Source organism: Apteryx mantelli, chromosome 8, assembly GCF_036417845.1.
Source record: "Apteryx mantelli isolate bAptMan1 chromosome 8, bAptMan1.hap1, whole genome shotgun sequence".
In the NCBI taxonomy this organism is placed as follows: domain Eukaryota; kingdom Metazoa; phylum Chordata; class Aves; order Apterygiformes; family Apterygidae; genus Apteryx; species Apteryx mantelli.
Genome location: NC_089985.1, coordinates 11,101,259 through 11,122,189, shown reverse-complemented (window position 1 = coordinate 11,122,189; position 20,931 = coordinate 11,101,259). Strand labels below are relative to the sequence as shown.

Below are 20,931 nucleotides of genomic sequence, written 5' to 3'. Positions count from 1 at the left end.
TTGCTACTCTTTAATGTTTAGTTTTGCGGGGTTTCTTGGATCGGCCAGAGGTAGAAGCTTTGGGCGAAGTTGAGTGGGCCAGGGCTTCTGACACTCTTTCTTGAAAAACTTTTTCTGAAAGAAAAAAAAAAAAACACAAAATGAAGCCATTAAAAATACCACAGAGTAAAAATATGCCCAAGCTATTACATTATTAACAAACAAATTGGCCTCCCCGCCCTGCTTTTATGTCAGAGATAGGATACACTGCCTGTGTGAACCAGGACTGTGCTGTACCCAAGTTCAGTATAGCAAACAGAGGAAACTTTCTCAGAGCTCCGCTGGCTCCTGCTGCCTCTTTACACCTTCCTCTGCAGTGCAAAGGAGTACCCCTGCTACTGGTGACAGGATATGGGAGCTGGCACAACTCCGACAACAGGTCCCAAAGCTACCTACATGAAAGTCTGTGGCCTTTGAGAGTGAAGACCTGAAAAATAATTTCTTTTCTACCCAGGAATCAGTGTTCCTAAACAGATCATCTTGACTGCAACAGGGAACGCTTATTTACAAGGAAGATAAAGCCAGTTACAGTGCTGTCCTAGAAATAGCTTGCATCAGTACCAAATAAAATAACTTTCTCTCAGAAGCAGGCCGAGTCCAGCAGTTCCTGCTGCTCCGGTCTAAAATCATCTCCCAGGGGAATGGTAAAAGCCTCCTTGTTTGGCATCTGACCGCAAAACCCTAGAATGTGCCTAGGAGGGGATGATCCTGCACTAAATGGGAGATGAATGAAGTGGCTGAAAGTTTGCTTCTCTGAGTCCAGGAGAGGGTTCAAACCATTGATTCTCCTGACCTTGCCCTTGTTTAGATGTTGCTTCTGGGACAGATTTGTGCTCTTTCTCCAGCTCTTTCTCCAACTCCTGGATTCTCTCCAGAGCTTCTTCCAGCTTCTCTTCAAGACCGTCTGATCTCTCCTCTGCATTCTGAGCACGGATCTCTGTTTCTCTGAAATGCAGAAGCCAAGATAATGCTGAAACTTGAATCTAAGCAGCTGCTGGCAGGATACCCAAAAGAAAGATTTAGAAAACTTTCGTAGAACTGACTGACTGTATAAAAAACATTTAAGGTTCTAGAGAATGGTATTAAAAGGTCTATAGCAAATGGAGACTTCATGGCACAGCTATGTAATTCCTGCAAATTCAATTCATTTTAAAATTCAGTATTTGCTAGCAAAGGGCAAGGTATTGATCTTCACTGTACAAGGATAAATACAGAGTACAGTCAAATCTATTAGGCAGGCTAACGGGGCAGGGATAACCTGGACAATGCAAAGTCACAGATAAAGCAGACAGCACGAGGGAGTGTAATGCAGATGTGCCCGAGCCTGCATAGGCATGGAAGAAGTCATTATACTAGGCTCAGGACAAACCGTGGTATGATTCTGCGTGGAGCCACTTGGGTGCCTCTCCACCGTGTTCCCCGTGCTTAGGCACAACATTGCACATATGCCTACCCAGCTGCCGGGCACTGACAAGCCCGGGAAGCACTCAGCTGCAATCACAGAGCACCCTGCAAGTGCTAACAGGACCTGACCAATTACGACATCTTGCACAAAACCATCCTGAATATCTCTGTTGCTCCATAGAGCAAATAATCTGCACACAGATAAGGGACAACTCCAATCCTAAAATAGGCCATATCTTCAGCTAACATAAATCACAATGAATGGCTCAAGACAATGAGAAGAGAAGGAAACCATAATGAAGCCAGCAGAGATGGATGAAGCAGAATCTCAGAGACCAGAGGAGCCACTTGCCTGGGATGAAACCCTGCCCTGCTCATGCCTCCAGTACAGGACTGGTACTCACAGGAGCCGCGCTTGCAGATGTTCCACCATTGCCAAGGTTTCAAACTCTTTCTGAGAAAAGGAGGTTGACGATTTGGTGGCAGTCATCTCCCTCTGGTTGGAAAGAGCAAAACCTTCCATAAGTGAACATGAAACCAACAACAGTGTGTTTCATCTGCAACATGTGCCTGGTTTGGTTCTGGTGCACAGTTGCAACACAGACAAAAGCTCAGTGTCAGTATAGCATGTAAAAACAGGGGCTAGTTCAAGGACTTCATTTTGATTGGATCTGCTCATATCTTGGCGTTAATAATACTTATATGCTTTTCCGCTTCGGACATGAATGTCTCACTGGCTAATAGTTCTAGGTTGCCAGTGCATTCATTGGGTTTTAGAAGTCAGAGATGGCTGCAGCCTGATCAGGAGTCAAGAAACCAAATAAAAGAGGTTCAGAGAACAGAAGGAAGCAGCTCCTCAAAGGGGCCAACAAGGCACAAGATACTTAGTGTGCTTCATCTGAAGCAGGCAACCAGGATTTCTGTGGAAATTTAACTGTTAAAAGGCTCCTCTTCTAAGCTTTGGAGGGTTGTGATTTCCACCTGTAGAGCATAAAGCATAGTGCATGCTCAGCTCCCTGCCAATACAGCACGCTTGAGGACCGGGACCATCCGGTGACAGTTAGCTAAAGATCCACAACTCCTGTAGGCCTTGGTCCTCCTCCGGATGACTAACCAGCTATGGAGCAGTTGCAAAAGGCAGGCCCTGTGACTTCTGACTGGAGACCAACTTAACTAAAAGCGGTCTTTAGCCTGGCCTCCTCTTCCAAAGAATACCATCCCAAAGACATGGAGCAAACAGAGATCGAGCAGGCACAGCTGGCCAAAACAACCTGAACTTCTTGCTTGCCTGTTGCTCTGGGACCTCCCTGAATCCCTGATCCCTCTTTAACTCCCCTCCAACATGCCCAGCCACCGTATCACTTTCACCATCCCTGGAAGTGCTGCTGGCCCTCACCCAATCTCTGTTGATAGTCCTGACCCAAACTACACACTCTGCTCACCACTGGTCCCATGGAAGCCCTGGGGCCATGGCACAGGGCAGTAATGCATGGGTCAGGCAGACCAACTGAAGCAGTGGTAGCTGTGCCAATGAATATTTAAGAGAAGAATCAAATACACCAGCATCTTGCACTGCCCCAGCAGGGTCTGACACAAGCATTAAGCAGGGTCTGCTGAAAGACTCTGACTAGGCAGCTAAACTCCAGCTCCAGCTCTCTGCCCGCAGGCTAAAACCACTGGTGTGATAGAGGTGCCTACCCCCGTGACTGAAGTGATGTCTGACTTCAGGGACTTCAGGTGGATGTTGAAGTCATGTCCTACATATCTGATCATATCTGCAGTTGCTTCATTGCCTTCAGTCAGGAAATCAGTGCCAGCCCCTGGCTGCTGCTGAGGGAGAAAATGAACAAGAAATAGGAGAAATAACACTGGCTCAGGCTGGCTGTAGCGGCCTGCTTCACGCAGCATACAGTGAGCAATAACTAAAAAGGCCCTGATGGAAAGCAACTTACTGCAGCTACTACAGTCACCTGCATAATAGCAATTTTTTCCTTACTTCTAATGTTTCTTCCTCTATTATGGGTTTCTTATCACTGCTGATGTCCTCAGCTTCAAACCCTTCCTGAGATGAAGAAATGACAGTGTCCTTAATGTTAAGCTTCAGTTGCAACACCTGTAAGGCACCATAAGGCTCTGGTTAGTAGCAGGCTCCCTTTGTCCATCCAGATAACCCAGGCAAAGCTAACCAGTCTTTCACCTTCTCTTCCACATGCTACCCACTCCCCTCCCCCCCCCCCCAAAACTGAACTGTAGCTGCTTCTTTAAGAAAAATTTTTGAAACAGGTCTTCATTCAAAACGGTTCAACCTAGAATAGCAAATGCAGTCTTATATACCTCTGACCCAAAGAGTTTTTTCAGTTCTTCTGAACTCAGAAAGGAGACTGGAGTGCCCTTGATCTCCGAAAGGATGAGACTACATGCTTGAATCCAGTTACAGCACTCAATCTGGGAAGACATAAGAGAAAAGGAGGATAATTCAGTAGGAAAAGTATCTGTGATCATATTCATTCGTTTGGTTAAATAACTTCATCCTTCTGTCTTTATCTGCTTCAAGACCAACCTGGACCCTTGCATCCTCACCCTACAGAGGAAGACACATTTCTCCAAGCTTTCAGACATGGCATCTGTCACTAGCTAATCACTCACACCAATTAATTCATTCAACAAGCTCTTCCTCAGGCCAGCCCTGAGGATGATCTCAGTCAGACCACTGCCCTACCCTGTGGGGGAAGAAATGAGTGTAAATCCCAAGTATTATTTTTTCACCCACTAAGCTAACACAGAACAGAATCATTGTGGAAAAGTATTTAATTTCTGCAAAGGAATCAACATTGCTTTAAGGAAAATAAGGTATCTGTCCTGTGCTCAAGCTCCTTGGGCTTTGGGAAGGGTCTACATCTCACATTCCTAAAGTATAGGCAAAGCTCAGCTAAGCACTGGAGATGATTGTGGTAGCAATTACAGAAGGAAGATGGAAGATAAGATATATGCTGCCATGATCCCCCAGGTGCTCTAGAACAAGACACTGTCATTAACGTATACTTTGAGTAACAGCAAGTTATCTTTCTATACACCGTACAGATGCAAGAATATGTAGAATAAGAAACAGGCAGACAGGCCAGCTGCCTGCACAAGGCTGTTTAAGGGTATATTACATTAAGCACATCCAGGAACTCTCAAGTACCACTTGAGTCTAGACATACATGGCTCTGACAAGCTTTAAATCAGAGCTGAATCTACTGCTATTCATATAATAAATTAACAGAAGAGTCTTTAATTATGTACCCTGACATGGAAAGGAAAATATAACAAAATGCAACCCAAGTTCATCAAAATTCTGGGCTCTCCAGAGCTGCAGAGTTAGTAGGAAACTTGGAGGACTGGAGGAATGCATAGGAGCAGCAGGGGTTTTCCTCCTTCTTGAAGCAGTTACATATATTTTTCTCTACCTTTCACAAATGCCTTCTCTACCTTTCACAAATGCAGTCTGGTCTACCCCAGACCTGGACAGCTGGAAATGCAGGCACCTATCACCTTGATCTTATTCAGCTCCTGCAGCTCCAAATCATCTTCTAAATCCGTCTCTGAGTGTTTCTTCCAAAGGATGGTGCTGACAATCTCCTGGCAGCAGCTGCAGAGATGCAGAATGCCATCAGCCCTGCAGCCATGCCCTCAAATGCTCTATTCTCTTCAGTCAGGATCCTGTGGCTCTCAACAAGACCCATGGGCTGCCTCCAGACCTTGGCACAAGAGAAGTCTCAAGAAGAGCTGTCCTCACCCACCCCGCTCACATGGTGACCTCCCAGACAGCCTGTCTGTGCCTGTGCTTTACTAACCCATGGAAGACATGTGAGCGCTGCTCCTAAATAAGGTAGAGGCTGTGCTCCGGGGTCCTGCACTGCCTTTACGACCTCGGGAGGTCATCCTCCACAGTGTGGGCAAAGCCCTTGCAATCACAGATGCCAGCATGTTTTACATCAGAACTAGGAATAAATAAGGGACAGCCATTCCCTTTAGATGTGCCCAACCTCAGCTACCTCTTGTCTTTGCAAGTGAAGTCATAACCCTGAGTCTGTAACATCATCACAGTCTCTAAGGACAGAAATACAGTGCTAGGCAGACATAGGCAGCAAGTCCTCTAGGCATTTTCCCAGTAAGAAGGCACATTTAGGACCTGGGAGAGGATTTAAGGAAAACCAAATTTGGAACCCCTTTTTTATCCAACCCCTCTCACTTTCCTGGAAATTGATGGGACCTTTTACCATGATGAATCTCTCAACGCACCACACCTTTTCCCTAGAGAAAACCCCTTTGATGAAATTAAAAACCTCCATTAATACCTGATTATATAACTAGAGATTCTGCTGCTCTTGGCAACCAGCTCTTCAGCTTTTTCCTCTAGCTTATGAGCACTCAGAAATCTGAGCTCCTCTTCCATAGCATCATCCTTCCGTTGGGGACACTCACAGCACGAACGGTCTGGGACCATGTATCTCAGCAAATTCACCAGCCACAGCGTCAGGTTTCTGTGCAGTTCAGTCACCTGCACAAAACAAAGCAAATCTAAATCAGTCATAAATGACTGGTCTTACCAAGGGTTTGGAAGTCAGTAAACATTTCACACACTTCAATGTCCAAACTAATTCCATTTGTTATCTAACCTAAAGACAGAAACATTTGCATTTACCATATTTTTCTCCCATTTTCCTTCCCACTGCCAAAACATCTTTTCCTACTACGGATCCAACCTTCTTCCAGTTCTTCTTTAAGATCATAAGCTGATTATGCAAAATTCAGCTGCATCCCAAAAAAATCACACACCTCACTGATAGGACACTTAAAAAAATACTCAGTAAAAGCTTCCATTCTACAATCCTGGGGGCAGGGGAAGAGAGAGATCTAGCAGCTAAAACAGCTCTCTGAACAGGAAATAGCAATATATTCCAGAGGAAATGCTTGGTAAAGATTGAAAAAAAAAGTTTATATTCATGTACTAAATAGAAGACCTTCCAGGTATATAAGCAGCAGCACACCAAGTTTATTAGAGGGGTCCTTTTATGCTCCTTTGGCTGGAAGAGGAAAGCCACAATTCTCAACTCGAAGATGTCAAAGCAGAAAAGAGGTATCCTCACAACTGTGCTCTGAACAGAGGAAAATTAAAGGAAAGAGTGAATACTAGATACAGTGCTCACATCCCTAGCCGTTTCAGGCTTGCACTTACTTCTTGGTTAAGATGCATGATGTTCTTCTCAATCTCATTATTCATGGACAGAATCCATTGCTGAATCATCTTAAACACTTCTCCGGGTACCACTCTGAAAAAAAACAAAACAAAAAACCACAGATACAGAAACAATGTGACCTCTAGTGCACCAAACCTGAGGAGCTCTTGTCTCAAAGACACCTTTTGCTTCCCAGCTCAAGGAAAACTACACATTTAGTGTGCTACATACTGGGAACATGAAACATGCAATTTTGTTAATGCTATAATTGTGCTCAAACTTGTCATTTGCAAGTAACCTCCTATGTATACATTACATATGTGCTCTGCAAATAAAGCACTACCAAAGACAATGGAGCACCACAAGGTGGACTATCCCCCCAACAAATCTAACTGTAAATGAATCACATATTTGTTTTTTCCTTCACATGCCAAGCAGGTGGCAGTTCTGAGGAAGACAGTGATGTTCCAGGAACAATACTGTAGCCACCAACTGTTTCCACACATATTGCCAAATCAAAGCAAATAAAAGGCAGCCACTGATCATTTTAACAGCTTGACTGATCATTTGTATCCCACTGCCAGCCTCCTTTGCTGGGTTCCCCACAAAAGAGCATTTTGCTTTTTTAACACGAGTAGTTTACTGTGCAAGGCCAGCCCAGACACAATAAATCATCTTATCCTTACGGGAGATGTGGTTTCTTGTCGTTCTCGTCTTCACGCAACTGGCCAGAGCCTATGAAGCTCATCACTGTGTCCACCTGGGCCAACCATGCGGGAAGCAGGTGACGAAAGGCCTGCAGCTCAGATTCATGCATGCCACAACCTCGCTTCAGCTTTTGCACCCTAACTAACCAATCTTTCATACTTCTCACCAAGCCTGTCAAAAATTTAACTGTGCCTGGAGGGGAAGAAAATAGGAACCTTTAATTACATACTTTCAGCCAACAAAACCAAAGCTCAATTCAAAACACTATGTTAAGAGGGAGGAACAGCCTATGCAGGAACTGCCTAGACTTATACTAAGAATGAACTGTTTAACAAGCACTGAATTTAAAGCAAGCTGAAACAAAATGGGCTTGATTCAAAGCCCTGACTTCTTGCCTTGGCAGATTTGGCTCTCTGGTTGCATAAATGGATGTGACGGCTTAATATAAATCTCTTTAAAAAATGCTCTGCAGTTACAATGCAATTCTTCAAATACACTTAGCCTGAGGTGATATAGTACACAGATTTGCAAAATGCCTGGGGAAAGGCATAAATTACCTGCTCACCCATCTGGCATACGCTGATGGATACCCTCTGTTTGTTGGTAAAGTACACTCGAAATGTAACAACAGTTGCTCTCGATATCCACACACAATGCTTAAACTTTCTTTAAATCCTGCTAAAGCCCTGGCCTCCGGGACATCTTGTGGCACAGGCATTATGTTATGTCCATAGAGGAGAGGGCAATTTCCATAATATTTTAATGAAGGTGATGCATGCCTCAGTTTCCCCACTGCACTGCTGCAGGGTAGAAGTGGTTAACCTCCGCTCTGGATCCGGAGACGTGCAACATGACGAAGCACGGCTGAGAAGTCCAGACTGGTAAGAAGCGGAAGAGGCTACCCTCTGCCTCTAATTTTCACAAGCTTTTATCATAGCTGAAACCTAAACAGAAGGGATACCTTGCCTTTCCTACTAAGAGGCAGTTAAACTACAACACAGCAATGAGTCCAAGCCGTTCAAAATATGCTACCCTGTATGGATCAAGAGAATACTTTCGCTGTGGTCCAGTTCCCAAAGTTCTTGTTAAAATAAGCTAAAATCCCTTTTTCTAGACTTCACTGACTGAGGTGATGTAGGATAAGATGCCTGCACTGTACTGCCTGGCCCTTTGATCACCACAAAATATCAAGATTTCTGACAATCTGCTGTTAATTTTTTGCTATACTGGTATCTGACCTGTCATGTTCCTGTTTCTTCTTTCTCCCATTTTCTAATGAGAGCTACTGGGACTGTACTTCCTTTGGCAGTCTCATATGATGGACAGACTTATCATTCCATCTCAGCTCCTTTAGTGAGCCTAAATACAATACCCAGCATAAGATAACACAGAAAAAAAGCACAGGATAGCTTTAAGTGGTAGAATAAGATGACAATTTGATAAGCAGCTTAGCAAATATGAGTAGCAGTTCTAGACAACACATGTTCAGTTTAGCTTTAGTTTGCTAAAAGGAAATAAGATGATTAGAAAACAGAGAAAACGATTCTGAAATCAGAAATGTGTCAAGGCCTTTCAAAGGCAAAGGTTGAGAAGGTTAGTTGCAAATTACCCAATAAATGTTTGTTATCTTATACAGAACAAGATAACTTTATATCAGCTATGAAAACATTTGTTTATTTATGTATTATCAGGATAATTCAGTATCTAGATTAAGATAACTCTGTATTAGTGATATGGTAATAAAAGAAGTATTCTGCTCTAAGACAGTGTTTTCTGGTTAATGATCTACAAAGCAACATTTTAGTTTCAAATCTAAACCTCTATTCTTTCCTTTTACATTTCTTTTCTTTTCCACACATTAACCACATAATCACAGGCTGCACAAATTCCTTCTGAATGTGACACACAACTTCCCCACATTGCATCTGTATTGCATTGCTTTTTGATTGCACTGTACAGCATTTCAAATTTCAAATATGCTTTTTATGTGCGATTGAGAGTCAAATTTCTTCAGAGTAGAACCCTTGAACTCTCTTCATTCCCAGCACATATCTGAGGGTCACACTTTGGCTTTAAGGAAAAAGTCAAAACAGATTACATCAACTGGTTCTTTATTACGCAGTACTTTCCTGGCATACCTGAGGAAAGACTGAACTGCAAAACCAGTCATTTCTTACCATTATCCCCACTTATCCTTATTTGATATTGTCGGCAGAGTTCACATGCTCTTTGCTTTATTTCTGCCATGGCGGCATGCTCTGGAGGCAACGCTCCGTTGAAGTCCCGGTGTCGATTCAGCACCTTGTGTCCTCGCTTTGTCCAGTGTTCCTGTAGACTGGAAACGTTCTGCAGACTTTCCATTTTTGTTAGGTACGCCTCCCCTTCATACTGCTGCAGGTTTTCACTTAGCACCTGAAAGAAAAGCAGCAAGCTTGCCATGCCCCCAAAAGTTGGGCCACCTCTTAGCTGCAACAGAGAGGCAGTGGAAACAGGTAAGAAGTACAAGGATCCATGAGCACAAAGATGTCACAGTCCAAGCAAATAGCACAATAAATTGGAAACTTACTCCACGAGGGTGACAATTCTGTCTGAGTGCTTCTACGGATTAATATCATTTATCAGTCACCAGAGCTGTCAGTCAGATGGTGCTCAGGTGGATGACTAAGCTTAATGCTTCAGCTGAGCTATGGTATCAGTTCATTATAACTTTGCATGTGTAGACTCTTAGCTTAAGCTTCAGAACAAAAAATTTAAGCTGATATGTTTTCCCTCACATTTGTGAGGGGCACAGATACTCACTGCGGCTCAGCTGACAAGTGGTAATTTGCTGAGCAGATATCATTCAATAATATGGCCAACCCCCAAAATCTTACATTTTCCAAGTTCTTGATATCTTGTAGCATTTCATCCAATAGCTCTTCCTTCATCGGAGAGGAACTAAAGCAAAGAGATAAGAAAGGGATGAGAGATGAAAGAGAATCCTTCAGTAGCTGATGTAAAGCCAAAAGTGAAGATATACTCTATGCATACCAAGTTTGAGATATAAATAGTAACTTGAAACAGAAGTAGAAAACAGGAGGCTCTACCCAGATTTTTGTTCTCACTCAACATCACAAAATCACTGGCTGTCAGTTAAGAAAATGTTACTTTCAGCAGAGAAGAAAATCTAATTCAAGCAAATGCTGAAAATTGAACCTTTATTAAGTCCATGAATGAAATATCAAACAACATGTCTGCAGTTATATTTTACTGTATTTAACATATGGCAATGTACGAACAAAAAGCCTGCAAAAATATAATTATGTTAACATACAAAGAGACCTTGGGTTTGAAATTTCAAGACTCTTAGAACACTATGGACAAAATGAGACACTATTAGAAGCATTAACACATGTGCATTCAGGTTAAAATTAACCAAACTAAATAGAAAAATTCTGTCATGACAATCATAGGAAAAAGAATACTCAGAAAGGAAACTCTGGTTCACAGAGGGTAAAATCCTTTCTTCACTGGAGTCAGCAGCAACCTCCCCACCAAATTCAACCATGATCTTCCAGCATCATTTTGGAGGTACCAATATCTTTAGGGACCTGATTATCAAAATGTGTCAAACAAAAGTAGAGCAGTGAGGGACACGCAAATCGTGGACCACACCAAATCACCCTGCCCCTTACAGTCAAAGTCAGGGCAGCCTTTGCACTGGGCTGGTGAGACCTGCTGCCACAAAGCAAAAGTGGAGGGAACTAGCTGCTGCCACCCAGCCCTTCTGCGCCACTCACAAGATATCGTCCTGGAAGTACTGAAGCCACCTGGTGAGGCCTCGGCGGACAAGGTGCAGTTTTTCCTTGCTGGACTCCTCACAGCAGTCTATTTCTGCTCTGATGTAACCCAGCATTTGTCTGAACTGCTCGGTCTCCTCCTGCAGATCAGCAAGGTCTCTTGTGTCCTGCAGGCACCAGGTAGGAGAGTGGGAAAAGGAAATGTTGTCATGATCAGTTTGATACGAGTTGAAGGAATTCTCCCTTTGCCCAAGCTATTTTGAGACATACATATGTGGGAGATCTGGAAGTTGGGAAATTTCTGTAACTCCACAGCACAGCGCAGCCCTCACAAACCCCTGGGCATGACTCGAGGGTGCCTGACCCTCCCAGGGCAAGCCAGAACCAGGTGCCTGACTTCTTGCTGCCCGTATGCTATGTGGAGACCGCACAGCCCCGCACCTTGGGGCCAAAATTACACTAGTATTGATCTGTTTTGGTTTTATGGATATGGAACAGAGAAGGCCGAAAAGGGGAAATAAAGGAATAAAAGCATCAGGAAGAATGTAGGGCATGGAGGAAAGAAGCAGGAAGAAAGAGAAAACTGATTCAAATCTTAATGCGCATTTGAAACTAGACCAAGATTTGAAAGCTCAAATCACAGCCAGAGTACTGAACACTGCACTGAGATCCAGGGAGTTACATAAACCTTCACACATGCAAACACTTGGAGCAGTTACCCATCGCAGATAGGTTCCTACCTGTGATGCCAAGAGGACTACGAAATGTTTGAGAACTTTGGTCAGTGTCTTTTCACTAACATAGAGCCTGCGAGCCAGTATGAGCTGGTTTCCATCTATCACCTGAAAGAAACATTTATTATTTGTACTGTACTCTTTGGAAAGGAGGGGCATTGCAGGATGATACCACCCCGATAGTAACATGGGAGCTTTATTATCGAAGAAATGGAACTCAAGCAGCTGAGTCCCCTTTCCTTGCAAATATACTTATCTCCCAGGAAGCCCCAAAAGTTCTGGTATCGGATTTTCAACTTGAAGGGGATAAAGTAAAAGATCACAAACAAGGGACACACACAAACAAGGAAGCACAGTGTTAACTCAGAACGATATTTTGTGAGGAAGTCCAAGGAATCTGGCTAGGATATTCTAAATTATAAGGAAATCAGGAAACTTTTTAGCCAAATCATTTCTGAACAGAAACACTAATTTCACAGAAGTTCTTCCCGCACAGGTCCTAGAGATCTGTGCCAAAAATGCTGTGTGAATCAACTGATTTCCATGCAAAAACATGTGAAATACAACAGACTTCAGAAAATGACGTCAGAGCAGGTATGAGATATGCTAGTGCCCAATAGCACTAAATAAAAACGTGCTTTAGGATGAAACCGTCCCTTGGAAGAAGGCTGCTAGTTATGACAGTTTATGTCTTGCAGTGTATGCCTGATCTCCTGCACCTACCTTCAGCGCCAGGTCATACGCAGCTGAGCTCCAAATGTCTCTCTCTTGGCTTAGCAGGAGAATCTGCTCTTCCAGCCTGGTTCTCTGTAGCTCATATAACTCGCGATACTCTTCCACAAGGCTACAAGAAGAGAAAGACAACGAAATATGTGCACACCCCTTTCTTAATGGGGTTTACTGTCTTTCTCCCAATTCCCAAAGCATTTCTTAGACACTTCCTCTCCCTCCTTCCTTCCTCAGCCACCTCCCACACCAGCCTGTGAATTCAGGGTTCTTTTTCCCTGAACCCCTACAACACCTTTCTGTTGATATTCCCACCGTGAATTTCCAACTGGCATGGATACAAATCTCTGCTGGGCTTAGACTAGCTGCTTTCTTCATGACAAGAGTTGTGTAAGTCACCAGTGCCTCAGCACTCAGCAGAGCTCTGATACCAACCACCTAAATCCTCCATTTCTGAAATATGATGTGAAGGTGTCCACAGGCCCCTGAAAGTTGAGACCAGCAGGTGCTACCAGACTGTGAAGCTACCTGCTGCAAACATGAAGGAATGGGAATACCAACACCTGAGCAACAAATGCAACTTCTGTGGCTTAAAAATATAAACGTTTTGTTGAACACCCCTTTGAGGAATTTAGGATAAATTAATAAAATAACTAAATAGCAAGTTATAATATAAATAGAAAATAAAATAACTAAATAGCAAAACTAATAAATAGCAGAATAACTGCATTTGTCAAACAGCCAAGCTGCCTTCCCCAGAAGGCAATCAGTCCTTGTATCTCCTTCCGGACAATCCCAAGAGAATGATACCAGCATACTTCAGCAACCTCAACTTTGAGAGCAACTTACTTTGCATTCATCTCAGCCTCCTGCACAGCTGCAGTGAGCTCCTGTTGAGCTTGTTCTGCTTCTCTGGTCACCTTGTGGTCATGTTCTCGTAGCTCATACAGCTCTCTGAAACAGCAGGGAACAGTCCGAATGCAACTTAGCACGACCTAAAGAGCTCTCCTCTGGCAAACACAGGCTGGTGTGCCCTACACTCTCATGCAAGGTTCCCTTCCTCAAACACAATCATCTCCCTGTAAGGGTGAAAGGCATCTTTAAGACCTCCTCTTGCTCTGCATGGACATTGCTCCAGCAAATCCTTTCTGCAAAAGGTGCTAAGACAAGGAGGTGACCTTGCTGTTACTCTGTGCTCCTCTGATGCACAGCCTGCAGTGAAAGGGTACGGTACAAAGCGTGAGGAGGCTCTAGTATGGTCCCTGTAGCTCTGGTTCAAATCATAAAACTAATTTCCTGTTCCTAAGGGAGGCATACTAGAAAACTGAACAAATCAATGTGCTAAGCCTACTGCATTGAGATAATTTCTTAGGATCAGGCAGGATTCAGACCCGGTCAGCTGTGCAACAGATTCCTTGAAATAGAATAACTCCTCTGTAATATGTCTGTCAAGCAAGCGCTGGGCCATCATTTCTCTGTAGAGGGTCTTCATCTGTTGAGGAATCCGCTCCAGCAGACTCACATACCTCTGCCTGTAATAAGAATGTAAAAAGGGAAGTTACCTTAGCTCCCTGAGAAAGCAGCTCTCTTACCCCATCTGAAGATCCCTTCCTTTCGCTGTGTAAAGCTATCTAGAAGACAATCTATTGACCATTTGGACTTGGGATTTTAACCACTCTGGAACAATTTAGTTGCTACAAATAATGGTAGTCTGAGTGTGCACAGTGGAGAAGAGCACAGGAACCCTGGCTGTGAGGGAAGCCTCAGCTATTCGACATGTGAAAACTTCCCTTCGGTGTCACACCCATACAGCACCCATGCTGGTGCAGCCATCAAGCTTGCTGACAGTGCCACTGCAGTGGGGCTCAAGCTCCAGGTTAGGCAACGGAGGGCCTTTAGCACTGGTCATTAACTGTGCAGGAAAATCCTATTTCACTTATGGCATCAGATCCCATGGCAACTACACTATGACGGGGTAGCATTGCTGGGCAAAGACATTAAGAATGATCTGCAAGTGCTAATGCGACTGCTGAGAGGATACTGCCATAAATCAAGAGGGGGATTAGGGTACTTGGCTAAGTATGACCTGAGCTTGGAAAGCAGCTGTCCTCTCTCTACGCAGTCCACGCTGACCTGCCAAATCAGCTCATGGAAAACTATGTTGTAAATGTTCTGCTCTGCCTTCATCAGCTCCAGCACATTGTGCAGCTGGCAAAACAAGTGAGAAAAGTCACAGCCTTGCAGAGCCTGGCAAGCTTACTCCTTTAACAACCGACACTACCAAAGACTTCTCTTACTTCTGAAACAGGTTTCCCTTTGAGGACAAAACATTACTAGACAGAAAGGGGAAGGGGGAAAAGCCATCCTACATGCATTTACTGGTTCATTTTTAAAAGCGCTATGCACTAACTACTCTCCTGTCAGAGTCTACAGAAGCTTTTCCGCTAATTCCAGCTGGAGTTCCTACTGAGGCAAGGCTCAGCTTTTTTCAAAAAACCCACCCCATCTATTTAAGTCTTCCTCCTTACTGTGCAAGAACAACAGCAAACAAGCCCCATTTGCTGGCATCTGCTTTTAGGCCTCTGCAGGGCTCTAAAAAAGCCCAGCCCATAACATGGCAGCCTGTCTTGCAACGAGGAGATGCAGCAGCCGCTACCTTCACTCTTTCGCAGCAACGCTGCACACATCCCTTCCCGGAGTTTGTGCCAGGAAAGCAACCCCTGCACCAGCAAGCTAAATGTTTGTCATGGTCAGACCAAGGTGAAACAGCAGCTCAGGAGTGGAACCCCACAGTTAGGACAGGACTTCCAGGCAGCTGGCTTGGGTAGAAACTAACTGCTGGGAGACACTTTAAACACAGCAGGAATGAACACTGGGGAAAATGAGATTTCATTTTTCTGGGTACTAGGGAGTTATCCACCTGCGAAGGTCCTGTTATTCCAATTAGCTTGTTGTCTACTCCAGCTTTTTCCAGCATGCTGTCCATGGCCTCCATCAGCTGGACAACCTCTAACCTCCCCGAAGGCTTCCTGAGAGACCCAGATGACAGAGATGCATCATTATTCTCTATAAAACGTTGTGATATTTTACCAGGAAATTAAATTAACACAGTTTTTTTCTGATAGCAGCTTCACACAAGGGTGGCACTTACATGGATGGGAATAGTCATAGTTTCTTTTCACTGTCTTCAAGCAGAGTGGTATATTTACTGAAACAAAGACAAGTGTTAAAACTTGATTACAATGCAACCCCTCCAGTGCTAGTTGAGAGAGCCTGCTCTCTGCTGTGATCTCTGTCCTGCATATGCACAAGGCTGAGCGGGATGGGAGAGGCAGAGAAGGGCCAACAGGGCGGATCTTCAGAGGGAATCTTGTAGAAACATCCTCCCCTTAAGACCTCTCCCTTCTCTGTCATACTTGGCTAAAACCGACCATTGGGTTTAGAAGTTATTGGTGGCACCAACATCCACATCATACCCACCAAGACACTGATGACAAGAGCCACATTTCATAGAAAACCATCATCATAATAAGATAGTGTTCTGCTACATCATGTTACCAAGCCAATTCTGAGGATTTTGCTCATATTCTTAATATTTCAATCCTTGAAAAGTGAAAAAGAATCTTCAAACTTAGTGAATTGTCCAGAGACATCATAGGAAGTGCTCTGTAAGCTTTTTTGGGCAAGGCCTGGTAAATGCAATTCAAAATTCAGGGCCTGAAAAACTAAAAAACAAAAAACAAAAACTAAAAAAATCCCAGAGTGGTTAGATTCGAGACATTAGTGGGTATGTACAAGCTTCAATAAGAATAGAAATGTTGAGCATTGGCCCAGCTTTACTGCAGAAAACAATTATAAAAGGGAGGTAGAAATATAGAGAGACCAGCCAAAATCATAAAAAACAAACACCCCCCCCCCCCCACAACGCGCAACAATGGCAACTTCCAAAAATTGCCTTAAGGGATCAAACCAAATTCCAGCTTCTGCATTCAGGTCCAACCACAGAAAAACCCTTCAGAAATAGTAGGAGCATACAGGGAGTTGTGATCTCTTTTCACCACCCCGAAGCAGTCAAGGCAAGGAAAAGGAGGTTCACATTGCTCTGCACAGCTGACTTTAGCCTGGTCACCAGTGTTGGATTTGCACAACCACCCTTTTTATAACCTTGTCTCCACTCCTGCAAGAAGTGTTTCTGGCTGCTGTTCTCGGCCTCTCATCATTTTATCCCCCTGCTCCAAGCTGCTGTGGAGGCCGTACAGCTCAAGGACAAATCCTTGTAAATCAGAAAACACTCACTCATCAAAACATTTCAAGGGTAAAACTCCCCTGTTCTTCACAATGTGAAACTCCTCTGGCACCAGACTCTCTGCTAGGCTTGCTGGCTAGGGATAGAAAAGAGAGAGCAGAGCATGAAACACATTGGTATAAGTGATGTGCACAAACTCCCAGTTCCTCCCAAAGAGGATGTTGTTTTGGCAACCCAGAAAGCAGAAGTCATGCAGCAGCTTTTCATGCCGCTTTTGTATTTCTTACTCTGTTCATTGAGAACCTACCAGAAATAACCTAAATCTGAAAACAGGTTGAAATAGCTAACGATGAACTGTGCTAAGGGGCTGTGAGCTTCAAGAAGAACCAATGAGTCTTACCCTAAAAGCTGTTGGATTAGCAGCCAAATGTGGCTGCAATCCAGGGCATCATCAGGAGAGGGCTACGAAGACTTCCCATCTCTCCCCTACACACAGAAAAATATCAGAACAACAGCACTCACAGCAAGTCCTGAGGTGGCACCACCGCTCCGTCTTTGCTCCTGACCACTCTTGGAAAAAGAGCTCCTGGAAGTCCCTGGTTTTGTATCTTCTGGGCCAGCCACAATGTCACACAGGTAAGACACATCCCTGAAACAGAGGGAAGAGCTTGTTGGCTGAGCCAGCCCGCGGGCAGCCCCCTGCTCGCTCACTGCCCGCCAAAACCATGTGCAAGATGGCTCTGCCCAGTCCAAGGCCGGGCTCACAGCCAGAACGCCCTCGTCAGGGCCAAAAAAGACTGGCGAGGTCATGTTTTTAGGCAGATTAGTCCCACATTTTCTATCCCTGGCCAAAGATTATTTTTCATGTCCATTGCCAGCATCCTATCAGATACATATCTAATATCTGTTAAAGACAGTATAACATCAAAACATTTTTGCTTCCTAATGTTGTTAAGCAACGCTTATTTACAAAGGACTGTAAAGCTATTCCCTGCTAAGCCTGTTAAAGACAGAAGACCTTCTTCTCTTAATCCTGGATCACGCAGGATATCACTGCAAGTCCTGGCTCTTATGGAAGCACGGTGCCACAACAAGTGCAGTTAGCAAGACTTTTTATTTACTATTCCTGAAAGAAACATCTTCCCCTCCAGCCTCTCCAGCCCAAACTCTGCTGGGGCAGCGGTTCTGTTTGTCCATCTGCATTAGGCAGCACAGTCATCTGATGTGAAAAAAGAGCAATGGAGCGGTACCTCCACATTCCCAGCTGTGTCTTTCCATTGCCCTCATCCCTTGACCCCTTCCTCGCTCACCTTCCAGCTCCCGTCAGGCTGACGGGGTGGTCCGTAAGGTGCCTGAACTTGTTGCGGCGATTCGGGTAATGCCAGAGCCCATCAGGGGTTTGCAGGCAGCCCTGCGGACAAAGCACATGGGGCCATCACTTCCCAGCGAGACACATGCCGAGCAAGGGGAGAGGTCAGAGTGGCTTATCTAAATGCAACGGCTCCCATCTCAGCACTAAAGATACTAATACAGACAGAACGGGCTCTCTAAAGAGTTTGCATCAACACAAGTGTGCCAGCGCATTTCCCTTTTTGCAGTCGTTAGAAAACAGCACTTAGGATCTGCAGCAAACGGTACGATGAGAAAAGCGATGTGACAAGATAAGTTTATCCTGCCGAGTTGGCAAACTTTCATTTTGCCCACAGAGACTATGCTCCCCTAACAAGGAGGGATTTCTGGGCAGAAAAAGGCAGTAACAGACTCACCTTGAAGCCCACTGCATTTCTGGTTGTTTGCAGGGATCGCAGGTGCTCTGGGCTAGAGAGAGAACCGGCAGCAGAGGTCAGGCTTCGGAAAATCTCTTCTGGGACAAAACTATACTCCAGGGAGGAGACAGGCCTGATATGGTCGAGCATCCTTGACGTACCCCTTAGCTCAGGGAACGCTAGAAAACAGCATATTAAAGCCTATTTGGTAGATGCACACTTACTCAGCTGGAGAAAGAGAAAACACAAACAATCATAAAATACAGGGCTGGGAAGAGCCCTGAGAGGACACCTACTCCATTCGCACCCAAAGCGGGAGCAACTCTATCCAAAACAAGCAGCTAATCCCATTTTTAGCTGTCGTTATACCTTCAGTAAAGCCTAGAACAAGAGTTGTATTCAAACCACAGGAGATGAGAAGCACAGATCGCGCAACTTTGCCAAGTTATTGGATACACAAATACTAAGTGGTGCTGTAAAACAACAGGATCCCCCAATAAGCCAGACATCCAGCCCCACCAGCCCTCAAAGCAAGCCCTACCTGAGTGGTCCTTGCTGCCAGACACTGCACATAAGGCACCTCTCATTTTCCTTCCATCCGCTTTTGATCCAGGAACTGACGCTCCAATGATAGACATGGCAAAAGGTTATTATTATCTTTTAAACACTTAAAGAAGGAAATTTTCAGTAATGAATGATCTGAAAATAGAATTAAGCTTGCGTTTGTACATTGTAAGTTTACCTGCTTTTTGTTATTATTTATTGGGGGGGGGAAAAAAAAACCAACCCACAAACAACTCTGTGCCTCATGTTAGATGCATGAAACTGGCAGAGAGCAGCTGATGTTTTGGTTCCTGGGAGGCAATTAAATGTCTCTACCAAGGGAGACACCGAGAATGTGCCTCACCCTTCATCTAATTGGACTCATGAAAACTTGTTTCATAACCAAAATTAATAAAGCAAACAACTGTTAAACAGTCATTGACTGCTTCATAAATGCCTGTGATTATACTGCATTAAAGTCAAATACCACTTCTGCAATTTATTAATTTTTATCATCGCAAAATGAGTTCACTGTACAAGCACTTAGGCAGCCAGAAGAGCTCTGCTCTACATGCTTCATCCACCACAGGGATGCTTGTTTTTCCATTAACAAGCTGCATTAAGAATTGAAGTTAATGGCTGTTTCTTTTACACGTCTAACAACTGTGCTAGAGGCTTAATTGTATTTGAATTCCACCAGTTACTACTCTTACCCCTTTAATTCTTATTAATGCCTTGCTAAAGAAGAAAAATCATATTTCCATTAGCTTCAAAATCCCCAGGAATTCTCATCTGAAAAGCCCTTTTCCCCCCCACTAACCTGCCACTATATGTTGTTCATTACAAGTGCTCTTGGTATGAAACTTCCTTTGACCTGCTCATCAGCTGCATCCCAGCGTACTATGGTTTCTTATTAGATTAACTATACTTTGCCTTCATATACAGGTTTGTATGCGTATAGTTATAACCATGGCGTAACCTTGCCAGGTAAATGGCTTCTTGGAAAGAAAATACAAAAATTTGCTAAGAGACCTTCTGTCAGGAGAAAGCATTTTGTTTTTCCTCCTCTATTTGGCAGTACACTCTATTCCCCCCAGAAAGAATGAGAAGATTAATGGGGCTGTTCTGTAGCTGCCGCAGCTTAAGGACACAGGCAAGAACTGACTTTAGAGCATCTGCTACACAGCTGGAAAATACCAGATAAAGTTCTTGGCACACAAACCCCTTTTCAGGCCCAAAATAAAGGCAGAAATCATCAACCCTAAGTACATTTGGCAACCGCTCCACTTTAATATGCATTCAATGGTGGAAAGGTTAGCACAGCTTTTGGAGCAGACTGGGACCTAACTCCTCTCCTGCAGTGCCCCAGCACACTTCCAGGTCCCCAAGACCCCTCTCCTCCGTTGGGGCAGCACGGCCAACCTGGAGCTCACCACCAACCCTTCTCTGCTGGTGTTTTGCTTTGAAAGCCCCATGCAGCATGGCCTCTCCCCGCTCCGTGCTGCCTGGAATGGGAAGCGGGCAGCTCGCAGCCTTGGCCAGGACAGCAAAGAGCACAGGCAGCGTCGGGCCGCCCCGTAGCCCCTTGGTTTGCAGCCCTCAGCCCCAAAAGCAGGCCAGACCCTTCCTCCCGCAGAGGGGCCCCCCCGGACCTGCCACCCCTACCGGCCCGCAGCTCTTCCATGTCGCTATGGGAACACAACGGCCCCCCCCCCCAAGCTGGCACCCACGTTCCCTCGCAGCCCCCCACCCAGGAGGGCGCCC

The 20,931-nt window shown here is 44.6% G+C and overlaps 1 protein-coding gene across 1 annotated transcript; it reads right to left on the bottom strand.

The window, feature by feature from the left end:
* AXDND1 (axonemal dynein light chain domain containing 1) lies at positions 1–20,851 on the bottom strand. The gene is given in 26 exon segments (XM_067300633.1): positions 1–114; positions 833–984; positions 1,848–1,939; positions 3,142–3,273; positions 3,367–3,376; positions 3,426–3,576; positions 3,660–3,888; positions 4,978–5,074; positions 5,784–5,986; positions 6,665–6,758; positions 7,352–7,565; positions 9,551–9,785; positions 10,247–10,310; positions 11,153–11,319; positions 11,893–11,994; positions 12,610–12,730; positions 13,462–13,566; positions 14,004–14,144; positions 14,699–14,820; positions 15,533–15,641; positions 15,764–15,820; positions 16,909–16,994; positions 17,381–17,507; positions 18,169–18,269; positions 18,625–18,803; positions 20,833–20,851. Coding segments are annotated over 26 exon segments (3,213 nt in total). The 3' UTR covers positions 1–10.
* Positions 20,852–20,931: the final 80 nt, after the last annotated feature.